Source organism: Saccostrea echinata, unplaced genomic scaffold (genome assembly GCF_033153115.1).
Source record: "Saccostrea echinata isolate AGI-Se365-2 ecotype Australia unplaced genomic scaffold, CSIRO_AGI_Sech_v1 ptg000010l, whole genome shotgun sequence".
NCBI classification, from domain to species: Eukaryota; Metazoa; Mollusca; class Bivalvia; order Ostreida; family Ostreidae; genus Saccostrea; species Saccostrea echinata.
The window spans coordinates 577,775-604,607 of record NW_026889759.1 but is presented as its reverse complement, the minus strand read 5'-3'; the positions used below and the strand labels follow the sequence as shown (position 1 = coordinate 604,607).

Genomic DNA, 26,833 nt, shown 5'->3' with positions numbered 1-26,833 from the left:
CCTTTTTGGAAATGTCTCTATTAACCCTACTAATATCAAAGAAAAATATTGAAGAACAAAAAAAGTTAAAAAATTCGACTTTTTAAATTCACACCCAGTAACAACCGGAAGTACCGACGACGAACGAAAAGTCACGCCCCGGCTAGAATTTATCATGATCCATAATCCCTGAAAGTTTCTCATTGATATCTTTACCCGTTCTTGAGATTATCCCTGGACAAAATTTCATTTTAAAATCAGAAAATGGTCCATAACTTGGCACCGGATGTGACTAATGGAATTTACTCTCGGATAAAATAAACTCAGCCTACGACACGTTTTCCCTGCAAATTTCATACGAATCCATCCAAAAGTCTCCGAGAAATCGCGTGCACACAATTAGAAAGTCAAAAAAAAAATAATAAAAATAATAACTAGAAACTTGTTGCCATGGCAACAAGAAGGTCTTCCGTCCCTTCTCCGTCATGAGAGAAGTTGATTCCTCACTCATAACACTATCTGTATTACGTTGTGCATTCCTTTTAACTCCTTCATACATGAAATACGATAATGCAGAATCTGACACATCTGTTTCATATTTGGATATTTTACTTGAAAAAGACGTTAATGGTAATCTAACAACAAAGCTTTATGATAAACGTGGTGACTTTAACTTTTTAATCGTCAACTTCCCTTACTTATGCAGCAATATACCTTAATCACCTTAATACGGGGTTTATATCTCTCAGTGGATTAGATACGCAAGAGCATGCTCTACGTGTGTACAATTTCTAATACGAGGTAAATTATTGACAAACAAGTTGATGAAACAAGAATATCAGCATTCTCGTTGAAAGTCGTCATTTCGTAAGTTCTATGGTCGATACAATGACATTGTCAGGAAATACATTTTATCATTGAGTCAAATGCGGACTGACTTTTTCATACTAATTGTTAGGCCATTATTTACAGACTGAATTTTCGACGGATTTTTCCGTTATTTCCCGATCATGACAAGGAGCACACGGCGGGTGTGACCGGGGATGCTCACTCCTCCATGGCACCTGATCCAACCTCGAATGTTTTGGAGGTCCGTGTTTGCTCTGCACATATTTTGTAATGTTTAATGGACTTTTGAGCTTGAATACTGTTCGTTATCTCCATATTTCATACAATAAAACGTAAATTGTAAAATATATCGAGTTATTCGAACGGAAAAATATACCAGATATCATTTCAAAGATACAGTATTATATTTCAGCTGAAAAAAAGGTACCAAAAAAATCCAGACATTCTAGGGATTGAGTCCAGGTCGCCCGCGTGAAAATTGAACACGCTAACCATTACGCTATTGGAACCATTTCTTATAAGAGTCTCTATTATCCCTAGTAAAATCATTAAAAAAAATACTGAGAGACAAAAAAGTTGAAAAATTCGACTTTTTTAATTCGCTTCCGGTAGCGACCGGTACTATTAACGACGCACAAAAAGACGATTCCGCAAATCTAGAAGTCATGTTCTATCATCTCTAATAAGTCTCCAGTTCATATCTTTAGCCGATCTTTAGATCTGCCGCGGAAAAAAAAATCATTTAAAAATCAGAAAACTGCCCATGACATGGAACCGGAAGTGAATTTTCCAAAATTCTTTCAAATGTAACAATGACTTCGCAAAATGCATTATCCCTGAAAATTTAACGAAAAACCACTGAATAGTTCTCGAGATAGGGCATGCATAATATTTGTCTAAAAAAATATTAATAATAATTATAATATTCATTACCAATTTTCAAGCAAATTATATATTATGCATTCTGAAAAGAGTCTCTATTAACCCTAATAATATCATCAAAATATATTGAAAAACAAAAAAGTTGAAAAATTCGACTTTTTTAAATTCGCTTCCGGTAGCGACCGGAAGTAGTGACGACGCACGAAAAGGCGATTCTGGTAATTTAAAAGACATGTTCTATAATCGCTAATAAGTCTCCAGTTCATACCTTTAGTTGTTCTTTAGGCTTGCCGCGGACAACATTCCATTTAAAAATCAGGAATTTGCCCATAATTTGGAACCGGAAGCGATTTTTCCAAATTTTCCTTGTGATGAACAAAGTTCATATAATAACACATATTTTGTGAAAGTTTCATTAAAAACTACTGAGTAGTTTTTGAGAAATCGCGTGCACAAAATTTTGGTCAAAAAAAAAGAATAATAACTAGAAACTCATTGCGAGCAATGAGAGGTCTTCCGTCCGATTCTGAAAATAAAAACAAAAAATCACGCTGAAAAAGTGATAAAAGAAATTCAGCGTGAAAATCCAAGAAAGCTAACCATTAACCATTCACTTTTTTGCATCACTTCCTGTCACCACCGGAAGTAACGGCGATACAAGAATTTCTCACGATTCAAATAAACTGATGACTGACTATCAGTCCTGAAAGTTTTAGACTTCAGTCGTTTACTATTGCCGAGCAATATTGTGAGAACAAATTCTAATTTTGAGGACAGGTAAACACTCGACCGGAAGTGAATTTCATAAAAATCTCTGCAAACTTTTTCAATCAAAAAGATGAAAACATACATAAAACTCCTAGAAGACTCTCTATTAACCCTGTAAATCCCAGAGAAAAATATTGAAAAACAAAAAGTTGCAAATTTAACATTTGAATTCACTTCCGTTTGCGACCGGAAGTAAGAACGACGAAAAATAATGGTCGATCACCATATCTACATTTGATGCTCTATCACCTCAGCAAGTTCCATATTCATATCTTTAGCCATTCTCTGATGATACTGTTTACTTTCTTTTATTCTTTATGTATTCAACTTTTTATTTCATGTAATTCCATATACAGGCATGTCCATGTAATCTTTTTCTGCACTTCTATATACTTCTGCATCAGACCATTTGTCTACTACGAAAGGTTGGTCACGATACATCATTTCGCGCGAAACGTCACGGGTAAATATTCGCGCATTTCCTTTGGAATGTATTTTCTATTGAATGGTGATATCTTCAATGAAATTTCAAAATGTTCTCATAACCTAAATATCGAGCTTGAGAAAGTATATTTATCATATTGTACTTATTATATATCGTATGGTTAAGTAACACTAAAGCAGTGATTTAGGTAAGATTTTCTACAAGTTTTATTTTCCTGTTTACCCCCAAAGTGGACTATCCCGATTAGTTACACATTCATGAAAAGACTGGAATGTTTCGCCCAAAAACACGTCTCGTCCTGCGACGGTCAAGGAATCTGATACCATTTATGTTCAATAACAACATCTTTTAGAAAAAAAATATTTATATCAACTTCATTAAACAATCTTTAAAAAAATGGTTTTCTTATTTTGTCTTTTCTGTTCATTTAATATGACACAAGCCTACATGGGGAAAAACAATGGCCACGTAATAATTACTATATATTAATTCCTTTAGTCAGGAAAGTTTCTTGAAAAGCTTTTACTTATAACCATGGTTTAGGATCAGTTTTCCGTGGTGTAAAACAAAAGGTTGTAGTTATCGTATTTCCACTTGTAATCATGTCGTTTTTCTACTTTGAGATACAGACAAGAACAATTATAGTAGACGTTTGAGGAAACCCCGGATTAAAACTCTAGTTCGAAACAGAATTGCAACGTAATTGTGATGTGACAATCCAACAATTCCTTCACATTTCTTTGATGCTTATGGTACTTTCATTCAAACAAACGCTCGGCTGACTCCGTAAATTCTGACCTACTTATCGGAGTTTACGGAGACAGCCGCCATTTTGGACCCGCTTCAAATTTAGAAATGCGAATATCTAGAGTTTGGATTGATCAATTCTAAAATAAATTATATATTAAGCATTTTCAGAAAAGCCTCTATTAACCTTATTAAAACATAAGAAAAATATAGAAAAACAAAAAAGTTTAAAAATTCGACTTTTTTAAATTCGCATCCGGTAACGACCGGAAGTACTGACGACGCACAAAAAGGTAATTCCCCTCATCTAGAAGACATAACCTATCATCTCTAACAAGTCTCCAGTTCATATCTTAAACCATTTTTGAAGAAAAGGGGGGACAAAATCTCATTTTAAAATCAGAAAACTGTCAATAACTTGGCACCGGAAGCGAGTTTTCCAAATTTTCCTTCTGATGAACAAAGTCCATTTGACGACGCATAATTCCTGAAAGTTTCATTTAAAACCACTGAATAGTTTTTGAGAAATCGGCTGCACAAAATTTTGGGGAAAATAATAATAATAATAACTAGACTCTTGTTGCCATGGCAACAAAAAGGTCTTCCGTTCCTATATGATACCGTTTGCATTGTTTTTTATGTAGAAAAACGTGTACAGTATGTAATAATTAAGTTGTAAAGAATCTAAAATTTGTCCTTTCGGTACTTGCAGTTCATTGATTTTTACTGCAAAAATGAATGTATTTGTTGTCCTTTTATATGAAATTGTATGCATGTTTTTATTCATTAGTAGAAGCGAATTAAACTGTTTTTAAATTTAAAAGTTAAATTGGGGGGGGGGGATCTAGAAAACAACCTGTCAGTTCTTACAGTACTTTGATTTTCACTACTAAAATGAAACTATCCACCATCCTTATATATAAACATAATAAATTATAAAACATGTAGTGTGGAATTGAATTTTGCATTTAGAGAAGCATCTATATGTAAGTCAAAGTAAAAAAAAACAATACTTAATATCTTTTCAGTCCTTACGGTACTTTGATTTTTATTGGCTAATGAAAATAGCTTCCATAGGTAACTTATTGTATGCATTGATTTTTATGTATAGAAAAACATGCCTGTTTATACTACACTGTAGTTAGAAAAAATTGGGTATCTAAAACAGTCCTCTCAGTACTTCAGGTACTTTGATATTTACTGCAATTAAATGTAGTCTTCATTCTTATATATGATACTGTATGTATTGATTTTTGTAAGCAGAGAAACATGTAAACATAACCTTTATGTAAGTTAAAGTAAGAAATGCCCTTTCAGTACTTTCAGTACTTTGATTTTTTAAACCAAAACGAAAGTAGCTGAAATCTACAAAACTACAAAACGTGTTATCTGATTTCAAAACAAATCATATATTTGGCACTTATGGACCTATCTCTATTATGCCTAAAGATATCTTCAAAATATATTTAAAAACAAAAAAGTCGAAAAATGACTGAAACACAAATTCACTTCCGGTTCAGACAGGAAGTTCCAGACACAAACGAAAATCACGTAGAAACAAAGAGAATGTCATGATCTATTATTCCTGTAAGTTTCACATCTTTACCTCAAACTGCTTTTGAGAAAAACACCGGACAAAAGTACATTTTAAAATTTGAAATTCGGTCATAACTTCGGACCGGAAGTGAATTTTTCAAAAAACGGAATTTTATATAAACTTCACATATTAACCTATTATCCTGTAAAAAATTGTGAAAATCTATCGAAACATCTCTGAGTAATCGCGCTCACAAAATTTGGGAAGAATAATAATAATAATAATAAAAAGAAACAATACAATCACTATAGGTCTTCCGTTGTGAACGGAAGACCTAATAAGAAACAGTAGAATCACTATAAGGTCTTCCGTGAAGACGGAAGACCTTAACTAGATACTTATTGCCTAGGCAATAACAGGTCTTCCGTTTTCTTGACTTCTTTAAAAAAAAAACCCCACAATCATCTCAATAAGATTACTCTAAATAATAACAAAAGTTATCTCAATGCTTCCAAAGATATGTAGATACAGATAAAAACAAACGGAATTACTTTTCTGTTTTCTTTATGTACTTCGTCATGAACGAAAGTGCTCCAAACGAATAAAATGTATAAAAATAATTTGCATGGTCATGGACTATCTAACATCTGCATTAGCCAAACATTTCTGCAAAAAAAAAAAACTTTAAAAATTCACTTTTTTGCATCGCTTCCTGTCACGACCGGAAGTGACGACAACGTACGATTTTTACATGATGTAGATAAACTGGTAACTAACTATAAGTTCTGAAAGTTTTTGACTTCAGTCATGTAGTGTTTTGGAGCATTTAGGTGAACAAAATCTCAACTTGAGGACAGAAAAACACGCGACCGGAAGTGCATTTTCCTAAGATGGTTGACTTCACACTAGACAATTGCAGTCTCAATAACATATGTAAAAATCATTTCAAAAACTTTATCAATAAGTGATATTTTTGGGAATGTTAAAAATCCCAATAACATAGTTTCTCTTTTATAATCGGAAAGTGTCGTTTTTTGTTTCCAGTGAGACCAACACATATAGAAACTGTGAAAGAGATTCAATTATATGATGCAAGTTTTATTTCAAAAGTGAAAAGTTTAAATTTTCGATTTCTTTGACCACTTTCTGTAACGACCGGAAGTGACGGCTGACGCTATTAACCCAAAAAGTTTTGCCTACTCATTAAGTTCTAATACTCATATAAGTTTGTTGTCTTAATCTCTTACCGTTTCTGAGATCTCACTTTGACAAGTTCTTATTTTGCGGACAGTAAAACACGCGACCGGAAGTGAATTTTACCAAGATATTTGACTTTACTTTAGACATTTGCAGTCTAAATAACATATCTAAAAATCATTTCAAATACTTCATCTATAAGCGATATTTATTGGAAAGTAAAATACTCAAATTATGTAGTTTTTCTCTTATAACCGGAAGTTGACGTTTCTGTTTTCGGTGGGACTAACATATTTCGAAACTGTTAAACAGATGCAATAATGCGATGCAAGATTTAATTAAAATAAGAAAAGTTGAAATTTTCGATTTCTTTGATCTCCTCCTGTGACGACCGGAAGTGACGGCTGACGGATTTAAACATATTCTGCAAACGTACTTGTCATGATCTATAATCCCTGAAAGTTTGAAGTCTTAATCTTTTACCGTTTCTGAGGTATCGTCCGGACATGATCTCTTTTGAAAAAACGGAAATTGGACATATCTGACGACCGGAAGTGAATTTTGCAAAATCTTTAAAAATGTTTTTAGTTTATTTTATTTGTCATAATCGCTGAAAGTTTCAAGAAAATCCATCGAGCCATCTCTGAGAAATCGCTTGGACAAAAAACGGGGAAAAAATAATTATTATAATAAACAGTAGAATCACTATAAGGTCTTCCGTCTGAAACGGAAGACCTTAATAAGAAACAGTAGAATCACTATAAGGTCTTCCGTGAAGATGGAAGATCTTAATGAATGGTAGCAAAATATCAAATCACATCAGGGGAACTGAATTTTATTAATGAAACTCTTAAGAAGTTCCTTATAATTTGTGAATTTTTTATCTATGTATTCTACCTGGTTGCTTCGAGGAAAGGGGGAGGGGGTCTTGAATAGAAACATGTAAATTACCATTATTTTGTAAAAAGAATTAAGCCTTATAATTTTGAAAACTTCAAGAAGAGTTGTTTGTGATATGAAGGTCAAGGTTATTTTATTAAGAATCCAAAACATAAAAGCGAAATAGAGAAAAGGGGGGGGGGGGGAGTCGGTAAAGATGACAATGTCTTCTACAGTTGACAAAAAAGAGGGGCGAATAAAATGCGCACACATATCATATACAACCGTTTTTATTTAATATAAACTCGTTTCCAAGGCAACAGGAAGGTTTTTCTGGCCTATCCCAATCACCAGGTAGGTCTTGACTCTACACCTCCTCCTACGTGAATGAGCACTGAGCAGTCCCGCAAACTATATATACGGGGGAAAAATCAATATTTTGTAGTGTTTAAGAAACGTCGGAAATTCTAAGATATTTAAAGATATTCAATACCTTCTTAATCCTATCAAGAAACTGGTAATACGTAAAATCTTTAAAGAGGGGCCTTTACATACCCTATGAATATTACAGAAAAAAGAAGTTAGAAAGACGAAGAAATTAAAATAATCGACTTTTTAATCCAATTTCTGTGACGACCGGAAGTATTGACGACGGAAAGAATATTCATGGTGACATCTACAAGTCATTATCTACGATATCTGACAGAGTTAACTTTCATATCTTAAGCTGTTCTGGAAAAATGGAGCGGACAAAGGTCCTTTACAAAATTTCGTCTATACAATAATATTAAGAATACTAGAAACTCATTGCGAGCAATGAGAGGTCTTCAGTCCGATTCTGAAAATAAAACCGAAAATTCAAGCTGAAAAAGTGATAAAAGAAATTCAGACACTCTGGAATTTTAACCCTGGTCGTCAGCGTGCAAATACGTGCTATCTCCTTTAACCGGAAGTTGACGTTTTCAAGGTTACTCTAGACATTTGCACTCTGAATAACATATTTAAAATTCATTTCAAATACTTTATCTATAAAGAATATTAATGGGAAAGTAAAATACTCAAATTATTTAGTTTTTCTCTTATAACCAGAAGTTGTCGTTTTTGTTTCCGGTGGGACCAACATTTTTCGAATCTGCGAAAAAGATGCAATAAAGTGATGCAATTTTTAATTAAGAAAAGAAAAGTTAAAATTTTTATTTCTTTTATCACTTCCTGTGACGACTGGAAGTGACGGCTGACGCTCTGAACCCAAATGGTTTTGCCTACATCTTAAGGACTGTTGCTCATATAAGTTTGTTGTCTTAATCTCTTACCGTTTTCGAGTTCTTGCTCAGACAACTTCTCGTATAGAACTTTTCAAGATCTATTGAGTAGTTTTAATTCCTATGTAAAATGTTGATAAAAGGGACCTACATAATTTTTCACCATAGTATTTCTCCAAAACTCACTGTTCATATATTTCATATGGTTTTTGTTTTATATATATTATTGTATTTTCATTTCCTATGACTTCTAGATGTTTTAGCTGAAAATGTAAATATAGAAACAAGACAAGGACATACCGGCACCGATCTCTATTTTTGAGTTACTTCCCTTAACAGCTATAATTACATATTATTCATAAGGGTCGAAGGAGTCAGACTGGTTGATTGATTCTATCATGTAATTGATTGAAACACATTGTCATAAAAATATTGGCATGGATTTATTTCAATTTTTATTCGTAGTTACTAAATGCTGCTTCCTTCATACAACCTAGAAACTGATCTCAGTCGGTCTACCTTTCAGCATATGTCACATCTTTGCCTTTCCCAGCATACTAAGCATAACTATGATAAATGACGACCTGTTGACTCTTTGTCTCCTGAATACAATTTACAACGAAGCCATTACTACTTTTCTTTCTTGCTGTATAGATGATTCTACCCGTTGAAGGAAGTACACATGCTTTTTGTTTACCTCTGTAAACGTATGTTTTATTGGTTTTCACTGCTTAGAGAATTCTACACGGGAGATCACTCTCAATCACTATTTCATAAGTGAAAAAACCCATGTAGTTAACCTTTTTTTTTCTCAGGAAAACTTTGACTTACCAGTGTCCGTAAAATATAACATAGTTCCTTCAAAAATGCAAGGATTTTTAAGGATTTATTTAAAAGAAATGAAAATAGCCCAGGATTCACACAGAAAAACATCATTTATAAAGCTGAAAACGTAAATTAAAGGTAAAAAAAAATGAGAAAGAAAATTCAAACATAATCGGGATTAAACCCGAAATAATAGAACACCGCTGACGTTGGAGGTTAGTGTGCAAGGTACAAGCCACCCGAGGAGCTCCGAGTGCCGACCTGCTCGTCGGAGTTTACGGAGACAGCCGCCATTTTGGACACGCTTCAAATTTTAAAATGCGAATATCTAGAGTTTGGATTTATCAATTTTTAAACAAATTATATATTAGGCCTTTTTGGAAATGCTTCTATTAACCCTACTAATATAAAAGAAAAATATTGAAAGACAAAAAATTTAGAAAATTCAACTTTTTAAATTCGCATCCGGTAACGACAGGAAGTACCGACGACAAACGAAAGGTCATGTCTGCCTAGGATTTATTACGATCTATAATCCCTGAAAGTTTCACATTGATATCTTTTACCGTTCTTGAGATTATCTGCTGACAAAATGTCTTTTTAAATTCATAAAATGGTCGGTAACTTGGCACCGGAAGTGATTTTCCAAAAAATCTCTCGGATAAAATAACTTCAGATTACATCACATTCCTCCTGCAAATTTCATTAAATTTCATCGAGTAGTCTTTGAGAAATCGCGTGCACAAAATTAGATGAGCAGTAAAAATAATAATAATAATAAGAAGAAGAAACAGTAGAATCACTATAAGGTCTTCCGTGAATACGAAAGACCTTAAAAACAGACGGAAAACAACAAGGTCTTCCGAAGGAAGTCGGAAGACCTTAATAAATATTTATTTCTAATGATTTCAATTTTATTAGCAATTATATTTGCTTCTTCAATAAAAATGGAAGTCGAAAATTTTTCAATCTACTGATTGGTCATCAACAAAATTACTTTGTTAAACATCACTCATTCTACCCATACGAGGGACGACAGGAAATTCTGCAAGTATATCTATAAATTAAAAAGAACAATATGTATCAAAATGTAAACTAGTTTAAGGTAGCTAGTCACCTAACCCCCCCAAAGAACCTCCCAATAGATTTTGTTGAAATTTTCACATGGCGCAAAGGAATGTGTTATAAACATTTACTGAAAAAATGAACATGGCATTGAAGGTTAATTACGGAACCACGGGTTAATGAGTTACCTCCCTTTCCAGTCACTCCAAAAATCATAATACAACATATATACATGTATTACCCATTACAAAATTCATTTTGCAATATGCATTCAATATATAAAATTATTTTTAAACATTTTTGATACTATTAATTTATTTTAACAATGGATTGTCTGAACAGAAATAAATTAAGAGAATAGTCATACAATTTTTTTTTAAATTCAACAAATTTGACTATTTTCAAGCACACAAATTTGATACTTTTGACACCCTGAAAAAAAATTCTGTCCAATAGAATTTTCATTTTTTATCATTATGTGAAAGATTTGTCTAATATCATTCTTCACTCAAAAAATCTTGGTCACATTGAGGGCTAATAAAGCTATCAAATGATCCACTAATACCCCCCCCTTTCTTGTTTTAAGTACAAAACAATTTCTAATAAATGATTAATGAAAATATTTATATGTCATTGACATTAGGAGAAATCATAAAGTAATGACATAATGAGATACCTCCCCTCACCCCTCACTATGAAACTCATAATGAACCCAATATTGAAATAATCCATAAAAAATTAATTGTTAAATATGTGCTCTATTTTCAAAATTATTCCTAAATAGAATTAAAACAATATTTATATTTCAACAATAGATTACTTGAACAGTAAAAACTCTTTAATCTTAACAATTTTGATTACTTTCATGCAAACAAATTCTATATTTTCTTATATAAGATCTACAAGAAAATATCTGTTCAAATAGGTTTTTTTTAATAAAATCATTATGTAAAAGATATGTCCAATACTATTCCTCACTCAAAAATCTTGGTCACATTAAGGGCTGACGAACTAAAGGTACCAAACGGTTCAATCCCCCCCCCCCCCCCCACCATCACCACCACCATTTTCAAGAAATGAAAATAAGAATAAATATTGATGTGCTTTTTAAAAAATTGCAAAACAATTTTACAAAGAATGTGACTCGGTAAAATATATTTGGTACTACAAACACCTTATTTTTTTGTCAATTTTTAAATTATATTCCACTTGAATAAAAGTAGGAAACGACAGAACCTCTATAAATCCGACAAATTTCATTTAAAATGGATTATGCAGATTTATTCAAGAATGCCTTTCACTTTTATTTATGTTTCTATTTCAGCCTTCACTGTAGATTTCACCGGGAGAAAATGGTAAGTATGTACGACTACCCCTTCTTTTGAAAATAACTTATGAAACAGTGAATAAAATACTATAAAATTTAAGACAGGCACAGGTAATGAATGTATCTACCCATGCATGACATTGATATTGGTCATTTACTAAGGATATTTATAAAATAACATTACTTGCACTATTTTCTGATTGCCCCTCGTAAGTACTCTGAAGTTGATTTTAAAAAGATGCTGGAGTTCCTCACTGATAACACTTATGTAGTCTTCGGAGATCAGGTTCTCCAACAAACTGCTGAATTTCGATGGGCACTAATTGTGCTCCATAATTAAATGACCTGTTTTTATATTCCTATGAAGCAGAATTTATTAAAAAACTTCCACCTGAGAAGAAGAATACACTTACTGTGGCCTTCAGCTCGACATTTAGATATATCGACGATGCATAATCAATAAACAATAGTCAATTTCGTTCATATTAACTTATCAACTAATTTGATACTCCACAGCATGCTTTGAGTATGATCAAGTTTTAAACCGAGGCAAGCTACTGACAGATAAGTTGATGTTACAGGGATTTCAATAATCTCTTTAAAAGTCAGCATTTTGTAAATTCTATAGACGTTATAACGACCTTGTAAGCAAGTATAACATTCCACTGGGGCGTATTTTGGCTGACTTGTGTCATACCAATTGTTAAACCTGATTTTTTTTTATACTGAACTAGACTACGGAATGCCCTGTCTACTAGATTAATACATAGGGCTAATGGCGGGTGTCCGTAAACAGGGAATGCTTACTCCTCCTTGGCACCTGATCCCACCTCTTGAATTTCCAGGGGTCCGTGTATTTGCCCTCTACACAGATTAACATTGTTTTAAGATTTTTTTGAGATCGATCACTGTTCGTTATCTTATCTTCATCTTTATCAATTAGCTTTGAGGCTTGCTAAATCATATATCTTTTACTATCACACTATTTTTTTTTTTTATTTTTTATTTTTTGTTTTTATTTTTATTTTTTTGCAGACAAATGCATGAACTTTGACGCTACTAATAAATGAATAGCCGACAATTATAAGATCTATTTTTATATTAATGATGCTATAAACAAACGACACAAACGCTCCTTGGAACAATCTTTTTTTTTTCTTTTTGAAGTATAAAAGCTAAAAGCCATACTTTTTGTAGGAATCATCAGTGGATCTGTGTCTGTACTGGTTATCAAACCACAACCCATGTCTTCTTACTGCCTCTTGATCAACCTCCTTCAGCTCATCGCTGAGACGATTCCATCGATCAATTCTAACCTTCATCCTTGGACGGTATGGTCTCAAGTTTGGTTCATTTATATAGACTCTGTATGTGTAGGTACTATCATCGTATTGAAAAATATTTTCATAGAAAACATTACGATGATTCCATTTACTATATGCACTGTTATCAGTGATGCATTCTGTGCTTTCTGAGCGGAAAAGACTTGTTTTCTTGTGAATTCTTGGAGGGCTCTCAAAATCATCCATGTTAAATTTGTACTTCATACTTCTGCATTTCTGGGGCTGTGGATGTGGTGGTGGGGGAGGAAGGACAACAAAATGATCTTGCGAATGGCATGGAAGGGGCGGAGAACTGTCTGATAATTCCGCAATAATCCAAGAAAATATTTGACTGTTTTCTGTAGAATCTGGATTTTCTTCAAATGAAGTTGTTCTTTCAACCATTAGTTTTTGGATATCTTCTGCAAATCTGCCAGTTGTTCTCAAATGGATAACATTTAAAAGTCTTGAAAACTCTGTAAATAAAAGAAAATTATTATTTCTGATCCTCACAACCAATACAGTAAAACAAATGTAATCGAACAGACTTATTACTGATCCTTACAATCAATAGAGTAAAACAGTGTCATCTTACAAAGACTTACATTTGATCCCAAAATCCAGTGCAGTAAATATCACAGTCAAAACAGTGATCATCACAATAAATACAGTCAATCAAATGTAATCTTAAAGATAGAGACTTACTAACAACCAATGCATTCAAGAAGTGTTATCTTACATAGACTTACTTGTGATCCTCATAACCAATACAGTAATCCTCAACAACCATATAGTAACCCTTACTACCAATAAAATAAAATAACTGTAATCTTATAGATAGAGACTTACAACCAATAAATTAAAATAAGTGTAATCTAACAGATAGAGACTTACTTCTGATCCTCACGACCAATGCAGTATAAATACAAGTGTTATCTTACAGAGACTTACTTTAGATCCTCACAACCAATACAGTAATCCTCAACAACCATATGGTAAATTTACAACCAATAAATTAAAGTGAGGTTAAGCTTACAGATAGATACCTACTTCTGATTCTCACAAACAAGTGTTATCTTACAAAGACTTACTTTTGATCCTCACAATCAATACAGTAATCCTCAACAACCATATAGTAACCCTTACTACCAATAAAATAAAATAACTGTAATCTTATAGATAGAGACTTACATGTACTTCTGATCCTCACAACAATGTAGTAAAACAAGTGTTATCTTACAGAAACTATTTTGATCCTCACAACCAATACAGTAATCAACACATCAGTAATCCTCGCAACCAATACAGTAAAACGAGTGTTATCTTACACACAGAGACTTGCATCTGCTCTTCACAATCAATACAGTAATCCTCACAACCAATCCAATTAAACTGACAACCAAATACTCAAAACCAATACTTAAAATAGGAATATCAGTTAATATCATGATATACCTTCAGGTCATCAACACCAAAAAGCCTTTAGAAAAAAGTGCGGAAAACCAAATGGGACAGACCGACAGACTGACTAAGGGACAGACAGACAGATGGACAGACGAGGAGGAAACCTACAGTCTAAAATAGTGACTAATTAAGTATAAATATACTCAAAGCAAGATTTCCAATTAATGTTCTCAGAATATTCTCATACATAATTTTACGATTTCATCTTTGTCTTGTGTCTTTGATCTTCAAAACTGACTTTTAACTCCAGGTTGTGTCATTAACAATATACCCAAATTTTAATTAGAGCTACTGCGAGCGATCTCAGAAAAAATACCCTCGCTTAAATTTTAAGCTTATATTTGAAGCTTTGCAAATGTAACCTTGAACGTACCGAATTACCATGGTTAAAAAAGACACATCCTCTGGTCATAAGTAATATTTGGATGAAAAATGGACATCCAATTTTTTACATTACAAAATTATAGACATGACATGAAATTCACTTTTTCTGCCAGCCACCTTGAACTTGTCACACAGACCTGAGGTTCAGGTTAGGACGTTATTTCATAAACAATCTTTGTACCGAGGATAAGTTTCTCAATTACGTTTTTCTGTTTGTTATTTAACTGTTTAACGTCCCTCTAGGAAAATTTTATACTCATATGGAGATGCCACTGTTACAACACGAAATGTAAAAACAACGCAAAATATAATAAACTGGGATTATTAAATTTTGTGTCATTACATTTGCGTTAATCTTGACACAAAATGTAATAATTATCTAAAGTCTGTTATTACATATTGCATTGATCTCGACGCAAAATGTAATAACTCAAAATGTAATAATCTTTTGCTTTGTTATTACACTTCGCGTTGTAACATGCCATCACAGTATTTTTTTCTTCTGAGATATTAAGTGCATTTTGGCCTTTTATGACCACTTTTTACATATCTTATATCTAAATATTATCACAAATTTTGGCAGATTATTAAGAAGAACATTAATTCTTCAGTAATGTCTAATAAAATATTGATCTTACAAAAAAAAAAGATTTAAAATTCTTGGCCCCTCTAGATCTTGGTCCCTTATTCAAAGGGTCAGTCCCTTTCTCTTGAAATCAAACGGAAAAATAATTTTGAACACTACTTGTTCAACAAATGTTTAGAAATTTCTTTTTGTTCCTAGGATATGTAGAAAAGACATATTTAAAAATTAGCTCTTCAAGTCCTTAATCGGGCATTTCGTAAATTGAAAGTTTTTATACAGTTTGGAACATTATTTTTTTTCTCGATTTTGCTTATTAAAAAATATCTCCTTTTACTAATAAAAATGTCAAAAATGTACCTTCTGGCCCCTTCTTACCCATTATTACGTCACATATGAAAGATATTAAAGTCTACTGTTGTAAATTGTAAAGTTGAGCATATAACAAAATGCTGCTCATTAAAGAGTTAAAGACATTCGGCTCCTCTGTTGAAGGAGCAGCCCCTTTTTACTTGACATTTCAAATGAAAGCTCTGATATTTTTAATCCTTTTTGGTCAATATCTATTTGGAAATTTCTTTTAATTCCTTAAATATGTAGAAAAAAAATTAGGGTTCAGCTCTTCGTGCCTTTAATGGTACCGTTTTTTTGACAATTGAAAGGTTGCACATTGTTTAGAATGTTTTTCTGAACATCTTGTTCTGTTCAATAATGCTTAACAAAATATTTCTTCAAGAGAGATATAAAGTGCCAAATATTAAGCAATCTTGTCCCTTATGGCCTCTAAATACAGAACGTATGAACAGAACATTATCATGTACAGTTGCATATTGATAAGATGAACATTTTTAATCAGTAATGTATAATAAAATATTGAACGTCAAAAAAATTATAGATTATCAAAGACAGTAATGACTTATCCTACCCAGACACCCATAATACAGTACACAAGTCCTATGCTTGTATATGTAACATTACCTATGGATTTTTAGAATTAAAAACACATTTATAGTTTATTGTTTATTGTATGGCAGATATTGGGCACAGTGGTCAAATAAACATATTTACAACATCAAGTTTGGGGTCGCCAGACAACAGGGCTCACCCCCTACAACAACATTTTATGTGTCGTCCGAAACGGCAAGTAGCATGCTGGGTTGATCACAATCATGCTACCGACACATCAACATATCATTTAAACTGTCTATATGAAAAAAAATATTAAATCAACATCAACGTAACAACAGTCAACATCATATTTCCACAACCAACTTGAAGATGACGATATGGCTTCACCCAATTTCCCGTTGAGCATCCAAATTAAACCAGTGTGACGAGATGTAGGTCTAAGGATTCCTGTGTCTGTAGACAGGTAATGGTATCTGAAAGTATAAAACTTAAACGGCAGAAACACTGAACAAGTCAAACAAAGTAATTATATGGGGTTGGGTTGGGAGGGTATTTTTAAAAAAATTTTAACTCTCAATTTCTAAACCATCTGCTGGTTACAGGCCTTGATTGAAAAAGAAAGTACGGATGCTGTAATTTCAGAGTGATACACGAGATGCTTATAAATTCCCGGTCGAAATTTCCGGATTACGCAACAGGCTGATACACAAAATTACCAACAAAACAAACCAAATTTTAGATTTACACAATACATAAATCCCAATCAATATTAACTTAAAGCAAAATTATGAGGAGAAAAGCTTTGATAACGGCATATATTTACAGACAAGCTGAAATATATGCAATTATCAAAGACAGTAATGACTTATCCTACCCAGACATCCATAATACAGTACACAAGTCCTATGCTTGTATTTGTAACATTACCTATGGATTTTTAGAATTAAAAACACATTTATAGTTTATTGTTAATTGTATGGCAGATATTGGGCACAGTGGTCAAATAAACATATTTACAACATCAAGTTTGGGGTCGCCAGACAACAGGGCTCACCCCCTACAACAACATTTTATGTGTCGTCCGAAACGGCAAGTAGCATGCTGGGTTGATCACAATCATGCTACCGACACATCAACATATCATTTAGTGTACAACTCTTTACTTTAGACTTTCTATATGAAAAAATTATTAAATCAACATCAACGTAACAACAGTCAACATCATATTTCCACAACCAACTTGAAGGTGACGATATGGCCACATGGGCACCTGATGAATGTGTGCATTTGCAGACATACAATCAGGTTGCCCACCGCCACATGGTGGGGGTAGGAACCTTCAAGATGACCACTGTGCCTCTGCCAAAAAGGCATACCTACTTTATGGACTAAATTACTTAGTTAATTATTTACAAGGAAATTCTTTACTTTTACCCCCACTGGCAAAATACTCCAGGGCCCCCGAATGTTGTTGAGGAAAATGTCATTCCCCAACTCTGACAAGTGTGTTCCATCTGAGTGATACAACTGTACAGGTTTACCTATAAATTGGGAATGCGTGATAATTTTCCCCCCATTTTGAAATATCTGTTTTGCTGCCCACCTGTTTAGCCTATCCCTTGCCTGCCCCATTACTCTAATGTTACTTGAGTGTCTCCATGAAATGCGGGGGAGGAGAAAAGACCAAATGAGAGTCGTGTTGGTGAAGATTCTTGAAAGTAACTGGATGTCCCACTTAATTCTATAGAGTAATCTTGACAGTTTAATTTGAGCCAGATCATGGGACCCACAGTGAATGATTAAATATCTTGGAGGATCCTCTAATGTTGCTAAGTACCTAACCTTCTGAACTAGGTCAATAAATTTTAACCCCCCATACCCTTGCCACCACATATCTACCCCTCTTTGGTTTAGCCCAAGACTCCATCCCCCCGGTCTTAATCTTGCTGCCATGGATGCCCTTTTTATAATTGATGAGCCAACAATCCAAACTGTAATTCTGCCTGGCTTTGGGAACCCTGTAATATTAATTAACAAATGCATGCCAGTTATATTAAATGAGCTACTTATTATGTTAAAGGAGATGTTCGGCTAACTGGAGATCTTATATAAGTCTGGAAGGCAGTTGATTTCCATCTTCCAGCTATTTTAATTTCTTCGTCTGAAAAACCCTTGTCTGCTGCCGTTGTTGCAGCCCCTATCCTGAAAGAATGAGACTTGTAATGCTTGCTTTCTAGTCCAGTAGCTACAATGACTTTATCTAAAACTGCTGAAAATTGATATCTTGTAAGTGGCTTTCCTCCAAAATGACAAAATAAGGGTCCCGGAAAGTTTGGCCTTACTTCCAAAAACTTAGCCATTGCCTGCACTGGGCAAATAATTGAACCATGAACACAACTTTTACCCCCTTTCCCAATTGATCAGTTTTGGAGCACCTTATACACAATGTCAGTTGATTATTTTGTATGTACACATCACCAATTCCCAAAATGGTTTGAGAGTTGTTGCCCTTAGATATAGCTAATTCTCCCATTCTCAGAAAGGCGAAAAATGCTAATGTATATGCTGCTGTGAATAATTTAGCTTCATAAAAACTTGAACACACACTGCTCAATGCCCCTATTAATTTAGCCAAAAATTTTTCTGTAATTGGCAACCTAGTATCAACCCTAGAATTGAGACGCCTGAAACCCTCCAACACTTTGGAAACAATGAACCTGTTAGTTGAGTCTTCAAATCCTTTTATCTTGCACTCATAGCCAATAGCCCCTACATAGGCCCTAGCTGTAGACTCTGCATAGCCATTGAGTGATAGGTAAGCAATAAAGTTAACTATCTGCTCTACAGGAGGAGGAGGCCAGATAATGTTTTCATCCGACATATTTCTAAACTTGTGGAATGCTATGAGCCCTGTTTTGTAGGTTACTGCAGTGTTGTAAGAATTGGATGCAATCAATAGTCGAGAAACTTCCCCTTGGACATCAGACTGTGAAATGCGGATGGAATAGGATCTAGGATCTGGTTTGCTGTTGGAGCGAGTTGTCAGAATCTTCGCCACTGTTTACAAGAGAGAGCATCCGCTATACCATTATCAATGCCAGAAATATGTTTGGCTTTAAATATAATATTATATTGCATAAGCATCAAAACTAGCTTCCTAATTAAAAACATAACTCGTGGAGACCTTGAGGACTGAGTGTTCAGAATGCTTACTAAGGCAATGTTATCTGTATGGAATTGAACCTTTTGACGGCTAAGTTCCTCCCCCCAGATCATAACTGACAACACTATGGGGGCTAACTCCAGAAATGTTATATCCCTGATGATATCATGATTTTCCCATTCTAAAGGCCATTCATAATAAACCCACCTTCCTTTAAAATAGCACCCACAACCAAAACCAATAGTTCCTGCACTGTCTGTGTAGAGCTGGATTGCTCTTGAATTCACCCATTCCGAACATGGAAAGAAAGCTACACCATTGAAATTGTCTAAAAAATGAACCCACATTAACATATCATCTTTCAGTGCCCTAGTGATTCTAATGTGACTATTGGGGCGAGAAATGTCAATCATAGAATCATAAAATCTTCTGTTGAATGCCCTACTACCCCTGATAGCCTTGGAAAAGAAATTGAGCTTTCCGACTAGTGATTCCATTTCTTTCAACTTAACCTTTGACCTTTCCATTAGAATACAAAGCAGACCTTTGAGTTCCTGTATTTTGTCCTTTGGGATCTTTACAATTTTAAGCACTGTGTCTATTTCCAGCCCTAAAAATACTTAACAAGTAACAGGTCCTTGTGTTTTATCTACTGCTAAAGGAACCCGAATTCTTTGCACACATCCTGGAATAGTGTCATTAGTTGCAAACATTCACCTGATCCCCTCCTACCCGCAAAGATAAAATCATCTAAATAGTGCTCTACTGTACTCAAACCAGATTTATTTGTTATAACCCACTGCAAAAATGTTGAAAACTTTTCAAAAATTGAACAAGAAATGGAACATCCCATGGGTTAGCACTTGTCAAAATAGTATTGATCCTTAAATCTAAATCCTAACAGTTCAAAATCCCCAGGGTATATTGGAAGTAACCTAAATGCACTTTTAATATCGACCTTTCCTAACTCTGCAGCAGGTCCTAACTGGTTTATCATATCGACTACTGTATCAAAAGCTGTATATTTAACGCTGCACTGGTCTGGGTCAATAAATGAGTTAATGCCAAGGGATGGAGGGTATGATAGATGTGTAATCATCCTCCAACCACCGCTTGACTTTGGCACTAGACCTATTGGAGAAATATGCATATAAGGTATAGGTGGGTGTGAAAACGGGCCCATTACCCTTCCCTCCTGTACTTCTTTTACGATTTTTTTCTTGCAACTGATTTGGAAATTGCCGAGCCGAAAGCAAATTCTCAGATAAAATAAAAATTCTTGGACCTGTATAATTTAACTTAAACCCGTAAGTGAATCCTTGTAATATTTCATTTGCTACATTCCTTATTGGATATTGGTGCAAAAAGGTGCCAATGCAGACACCCTAATTGGGGTTGAACCTAGTTCCCATATGTTTGGGTCCCGAGAATCGAGGATGTCTAGGGGTAAGCTGGGGGTGGAAGCTCCATAAAGTCGACTGGATTGATGGACCCCTGGCCGGAAAGCCTGTCTTGGGCTGAAATAAGAAGCTTGCCTGTTAACTACATTTACAGAGAAGGGGCAGATCTTGACCACACTTTATACAAATGTGCGTGTATGAGCATGGTTTCCTCACACAAAACCCCTGAAAATTAAATGCATAACATTTGTTTACCCCTTGAGTTCCCGTAAGCGATACATTTTGACCCCTGTCATATACATGACCCACAATTCTGTATCTACAGCTGACCAAGATTTGCTGGGATCCATAGCCAATTTTAGACGGAACTGCTCGTCGTAAAGTTTCCACCCCGAGGACCTACCCGCCCCAGCACGTACATCGTGCATGTATTTTAGTAAATCCTGATATTTACCTGTATGGACAGATGTATATATGCTCAAATAAATGAGAAAGGCATCTGTCCATTTCTCAATAGTTGTGATTTTTTTAGTATTCTTGGGTTTGCTTTGCATTTGCCCATCATTACCCAATATAAAAATTCGCTCACTAGCTGAGTCTTCAATATTTGAATTTCTTAGTAATAGTGACAAATCTACATATTTCCCTTCAATAATTTTTTGTCTGATAGTCTCGTTACATTATGGCCCAATGAAAATTGAATTGAATTTAGCGATGTGGGGATAGAACCCCCGTCTTGCGACAGAAAATTATTTATACCTGTTGATTGGTTGGAATTTTGGGTCCCCATTCCGTCGCACGTCGGTGCCTGTTGTGTCGCCAATGGCAATGATCCTGTCGCCGATTCCCCCGGATCCTAAACCTGGGGCTGGGCCTCCCCTCCGACCTGTTTCTTACTCCTCTCTCTTCTCCGTCTTGTCCTTATGGGCGGCATGCTTACACAAATTATTAAAGTTAAGTTTATTATTTCAAGAAAGTTATGAATCCACAACTGAATAATATCAGTGCCGACACATTAGAGCATGCTGCACATTGTCATACAAGAATCTCCGAATATCCTAAAAATATGAAGCCATCGAAAGCGTTCCAGGTATAAAAAGTATCCTAATGCGATTGATTTGACTAATTTTTTTTAATTTAACAGATGTTTTTTTGGTTACTTAACAGTTATTTTTTTTTTAAATTTTAACTCTCAATTTCTAAACCATCTGCTGGTTACAGGCCTTGATTGAAAAAGGAAGTACGGATGCTGTAATTTCAGAGTGATACACGAGATGCTTATAAATTCCCGGTCGAAATTTCCGGATTACGCAACAGGCTGATACACAAAATTATCAACAAAACAAACCAGATTTTAGATTTACACAATACATAAATCCCAATCAATATTAACTTAAAGCAAAATTATGAGGAGAAAAGCTTTGATAATGGCATATATTTACAGACAAGCTGAAATATATGCAATTATAGAATTGTGGTTCCTCTAGGTTCCTAATTTGCGGGTCAGCTCCTTCTTTATGAGATCATATAGAAGATATTGTCATTCTGCACAACTTTTGTATTTTATGCTTTAACAAGTGGCCCATGGGCCTTATAGGTCACCTGAGTATCATGTAACAATTTTCCCACAATTGAATTGTGTTCATGTTTTAAACAAGGGGGGATAAATTTCAATTTTTGAAAGAGACTCCCTTGCTTATCATAACTATACCCTTAGTTTGTTTATTTAATGCCCAGAAGCAGAGCAGAGGATTACTAAAAAATAATACATTTCTACTATATAATTTAGAGGTTGCAGCCTGGGGCTTCACATTTTAAGATTTTGGAAGAGACACCCTTGCTCATCATAACTATGCATTTAGTCTGTTTCTTTAATATTAAGAAGCTGATCATGAGAAGATTTTCAAGGCATTAATGCATTTTCTTTGCTATATCATCAAAAGAGCTCCGCCTACTCAACCCATTTCCCTGGGGTTATATATTTTAAAATTCTAGAAGAGACACCCTTGTTAATCATAGCCATGAAATTAGTTCATCCGCTTAATACTCAGAAGCAGAGAAGAGGATTTTTGAATAATTAATGCATTTTCACTACATAATCTATAGAGCCCCGCCATCAGAAGCTCTGACCCAAGGGCCATGAAATTCACAATTTTTGAAGAGACATCCTTGTTCATCATAATTATGCGTTTAGTTTGTTTGCTTAATACTCAGGTTCAGAGAAGATTTTTAAGAAATACTGCATTTCTACAGAGCCCAACCCGAGCACCAGAGCCCATGAATTTCACAATTTTGGTAGAGGACTCAATGCTTATTACAAACATGTCAACAGTTTAACTGCTTTATGTCCGGGATAAAAGAAGATTTTTAAAGGTTCCATTGATTTTAATATTTTAGCCCCACCCATCAGGCCCCAGGGAGGCCAGGACCATGAATTTCTAAATTTTTGTTCCTCTTTACTCATTGATGCTATGTGCCAAAATTGGTTGAAACTGGTTCTGCGGTTCCTGAGGAGAAGCTGAAAATGTTCAAAAGTTAATGCACGACGTACGACGAAAACAGTTAGCAAAGGTCACCTGGGTGACTCAGGTGACCTAACAAAATACTTGCAAGTAGAAAGAGATGAAGAAAATGTCGCAAAATTTTTCAAGATATTTCCGAGTCTATTTTTGCAGCCCTAGAGAGCTTGGGCGCCGTTATAGCTAGAAAAATTTGGATCTTTGGGTCTCTATTTTCACTAAAAATCTTGATTTTATATCTTTAGACTTTTTCAAGACAACCCAACCCTTAAAGTTAGAAAATATTCAATATTTTGAAACTGGAAGTGACGTCATCATGACAGAAATTTGACAAGGTTCAGACCGAAATCAATGAGATTTGCAAGTAGCATGAAAATTGTGAGAAAAAAAACGAGGTACATGGGCCACAATGCCTACCTTAGTAAATATGGTCCGTCTTGTTCTTCATAAACAGATTCTTTTCTGAAATCTACGCTACCCGAGGAATCTTCCATATCAATATATCTAATCAGAGCGTTTTTGTTCTTGAGAAGATTTTAAAAGATTTTTTATATATTCCGACTTTTCAACACTTTATGCAACCATTTCCCTCGAAAAATTAAAGTCCAGACATTTTGACATCTTACACATGTACAATTGTTTCTTTGATGAAAATGGAACTTTCAAAGGACTATATTCCGTAGTGGCCAGTATCTGCCCCCAAAATAAAACTTTGATGGAGAAATCTTTAATTATGTTCTAAACCAGGTGGATATTTGCAGACTTCAAAGCATTAAATATTTTTATCAACTATGACATCATTAGTTAGATATGACGTCAATAAAATGACGTAAATTCCAAATTGCAATGATTTTGAGAGAAAATAGCGTATTTTACGTCGGTATTTTGATTGGAAATTATCGAGCGCAGGTCTGCTCAGACTAGATCTTTTGATATAATGTGTAGAATGATAATATCAATGAAATATGTGAATATGGTACAAGAACAAACTCTGTGCATTTTGGCCTCTATTTTAAAAATAACGGAAATCCAAATGGTTTGTGACGTCACAGAGACAAGAAAAGCCAGCTAATTTTTCCAATTTCATAATATATTGTCTTAATTTGGATTATTTTATACAATATATGCACTTTTTCTCATTTCAAGAGATTTTCAAAAATTTGACTATTATGGGGGCAGGAATACGCCCTTACCGTATATAGTTCTTTACTTACATTGCCACAGGTCATTTGCAAGATTATTTTGTTAAAAACATTCTGATTCTACACACAAGTACTTTGAAATTGATATTGAAAAGATACTGGAGTTTCTGATTGACAATATATATGTAGTTTTTGGAGATCAGGTCGTCCAACATTCTGTTGGAATTCCCTCAGGTACTAATTGCGCCTGTTATTAGCAGACCTATTTTTTATACATATGATGCAGAGTTTATCAAAAAAAAACTTAAACATAAAAAGAAGAAAACACTTGCTGTAGCCTTTAATTTGACATTTAGATATAGCGACGACGTATCATCACTCAACAATAGCTACTTCAATTGTCGATTCGATATATCCAAGTGAACTTAAAAACCACAGAGTCAGACACATCTGTTTAATATTTAGATTTAAATAGAAAAAGTGTTAATGGCAATCTAATAACAAAACTTCAAAATTTCTATCGCCAACTTCTCTTACTTGTAGCATAATACCTTTTTAACCTGTACATGTATATTGGGTTTATGCCTCCCAGTTGATTTAATACGCAAGAACATGCTCTATGTACGAGCACTTTTTTAAAACAAGGCAAGCTATTAACCAACAAGTTGATGAAACAAGAATACCAAATGTATCATTAGAAGTAATCATTTCACAAGTTCTATGGTCAATGCAATGACCTTGTCCGCAAGTACAATCTACCATTAAGTGGAATGCTGACTGATATTTTCATACTAATTGTTAAGCCATTATTCACACACTGAAATTTCTACAGATTTTTCAGTTTACCCGATCGTGACAAAGGGGACACGGCGGGTATTGCCGGTCGACAGAGAATGCTTACTCCTCCATGGCACCTGACCCCGCCTCTGATTTTTTTGTCGGTCTGTGTTTGCTCTGCTCCCGATTCGTATGTTTCCATAGACTTTTGAGCTTAAATACTGTTCATTTTCTCCATGTTTTATGCTTTCATATCATAAGTAATCATAGTTTTGCTTTTCTTGTGAAGATTTTCTTTATAGTCCCGTGTAAAAGTTTTGATCCCTCTTGGCGATCCCACCCTACGTACCCTAGGGGGACATAAATTTAAAAAAAAAACTTGAATTTACAAAAAAAAAAAAATTCAAATAAGATTAAACTTTTTTGGCTTACTGGTTCTAAAAATAATGATTATTATGTGCTTTTAAATACTGAAACTGATGAACAATTAAGTTCATATGAACCTGAAGCACATTTGCAGCTCTGTAGCAAGTCAAATAATAAAGAGGGTGTGTGTGTCTAGAGCATTTATTACAAATGCAAAATGAGATTACAAATTTTACAATTTCAGAATGCAGCAGAAGGTGGGGCCCAAAAAATATCCCAGACCTTATACAAAGGAAAACTAGTTCATGTATTTTCTACAACAATAACAATATGCTTGGAGGATTGAAGAGGTGGAGGTGGGTAAAATTTGTAAACAACCTTTTCGGAGCCAAAAGTTATTTTGATAAGGATGAGGCTAATAGCCGTAGCTAGATGGCGCTTAAATATAAAACCCGGAAAACCCCTTCAAGACCCATGCATTGACACAAAATAGTGATAAATAAAAATAACACAATCTTGTATGTATTTAGATCACATAAATTCATTTATATACATAAATACACTTATGTGCTCTTAAATACTGAAACTGATGAACAATTAAGTTCATATGAACCTGAAGCACATTTGCAGCTCTGTTCTGCAGCAATTCAAATAATAAAGAGGGTGTGTGTGTATAGAGCATTTATTACTAATGCCAAATGAGATTACAAATTTTACAATTTCAGAATGCAGCAGAAGGTGGGGCCCAAAAAATATCCCACAAGAAGGACAATGAACTTACAGAGAAGGGTCCCTCGCCCCACCCAAAAATGTGCTTCAATTACCTAACGTATACAGCGTGAAAGTGATGTAAATACTAACAAATCTATTCACAATAGAGATCAATGGAATTCTAAAGATGGACGATAAATGATTCAGTTTTCAAAATTAATAATTCAAATGTTGTTGATAAAAATGTATCTCATATGGACTTTACACAATACTCATTACAACTTAAATATTACTAAAGTATCCAGCTAAACAGCATTGAAACATTATTTAC

At 34.2% G+C, this 26,833-nt stretch overlaps 1 protein-coding gene across 1 annotated transcript in view; it reads right to left on the bottom strand.

The window, feature by feature from the left end:
* The window catches only part of LOC133184105 (uncharacterized), a 279,833-nt gene that overhangs the window by 99,534 nt on the left and 153,466 nt on the right, over positions 1–26,833 (bottom strand). Inside the window, exon 6 of the mRNA XM_061318958.1 lies at positions 12,951–13,560. Coding sequence (XP_061174942.1) covers positions 12,951–13,560 — 610 coding nt within the window. The remainder of the gene's footprint in view (positions 1–12,950; positions 13,561–26,833) is intronic.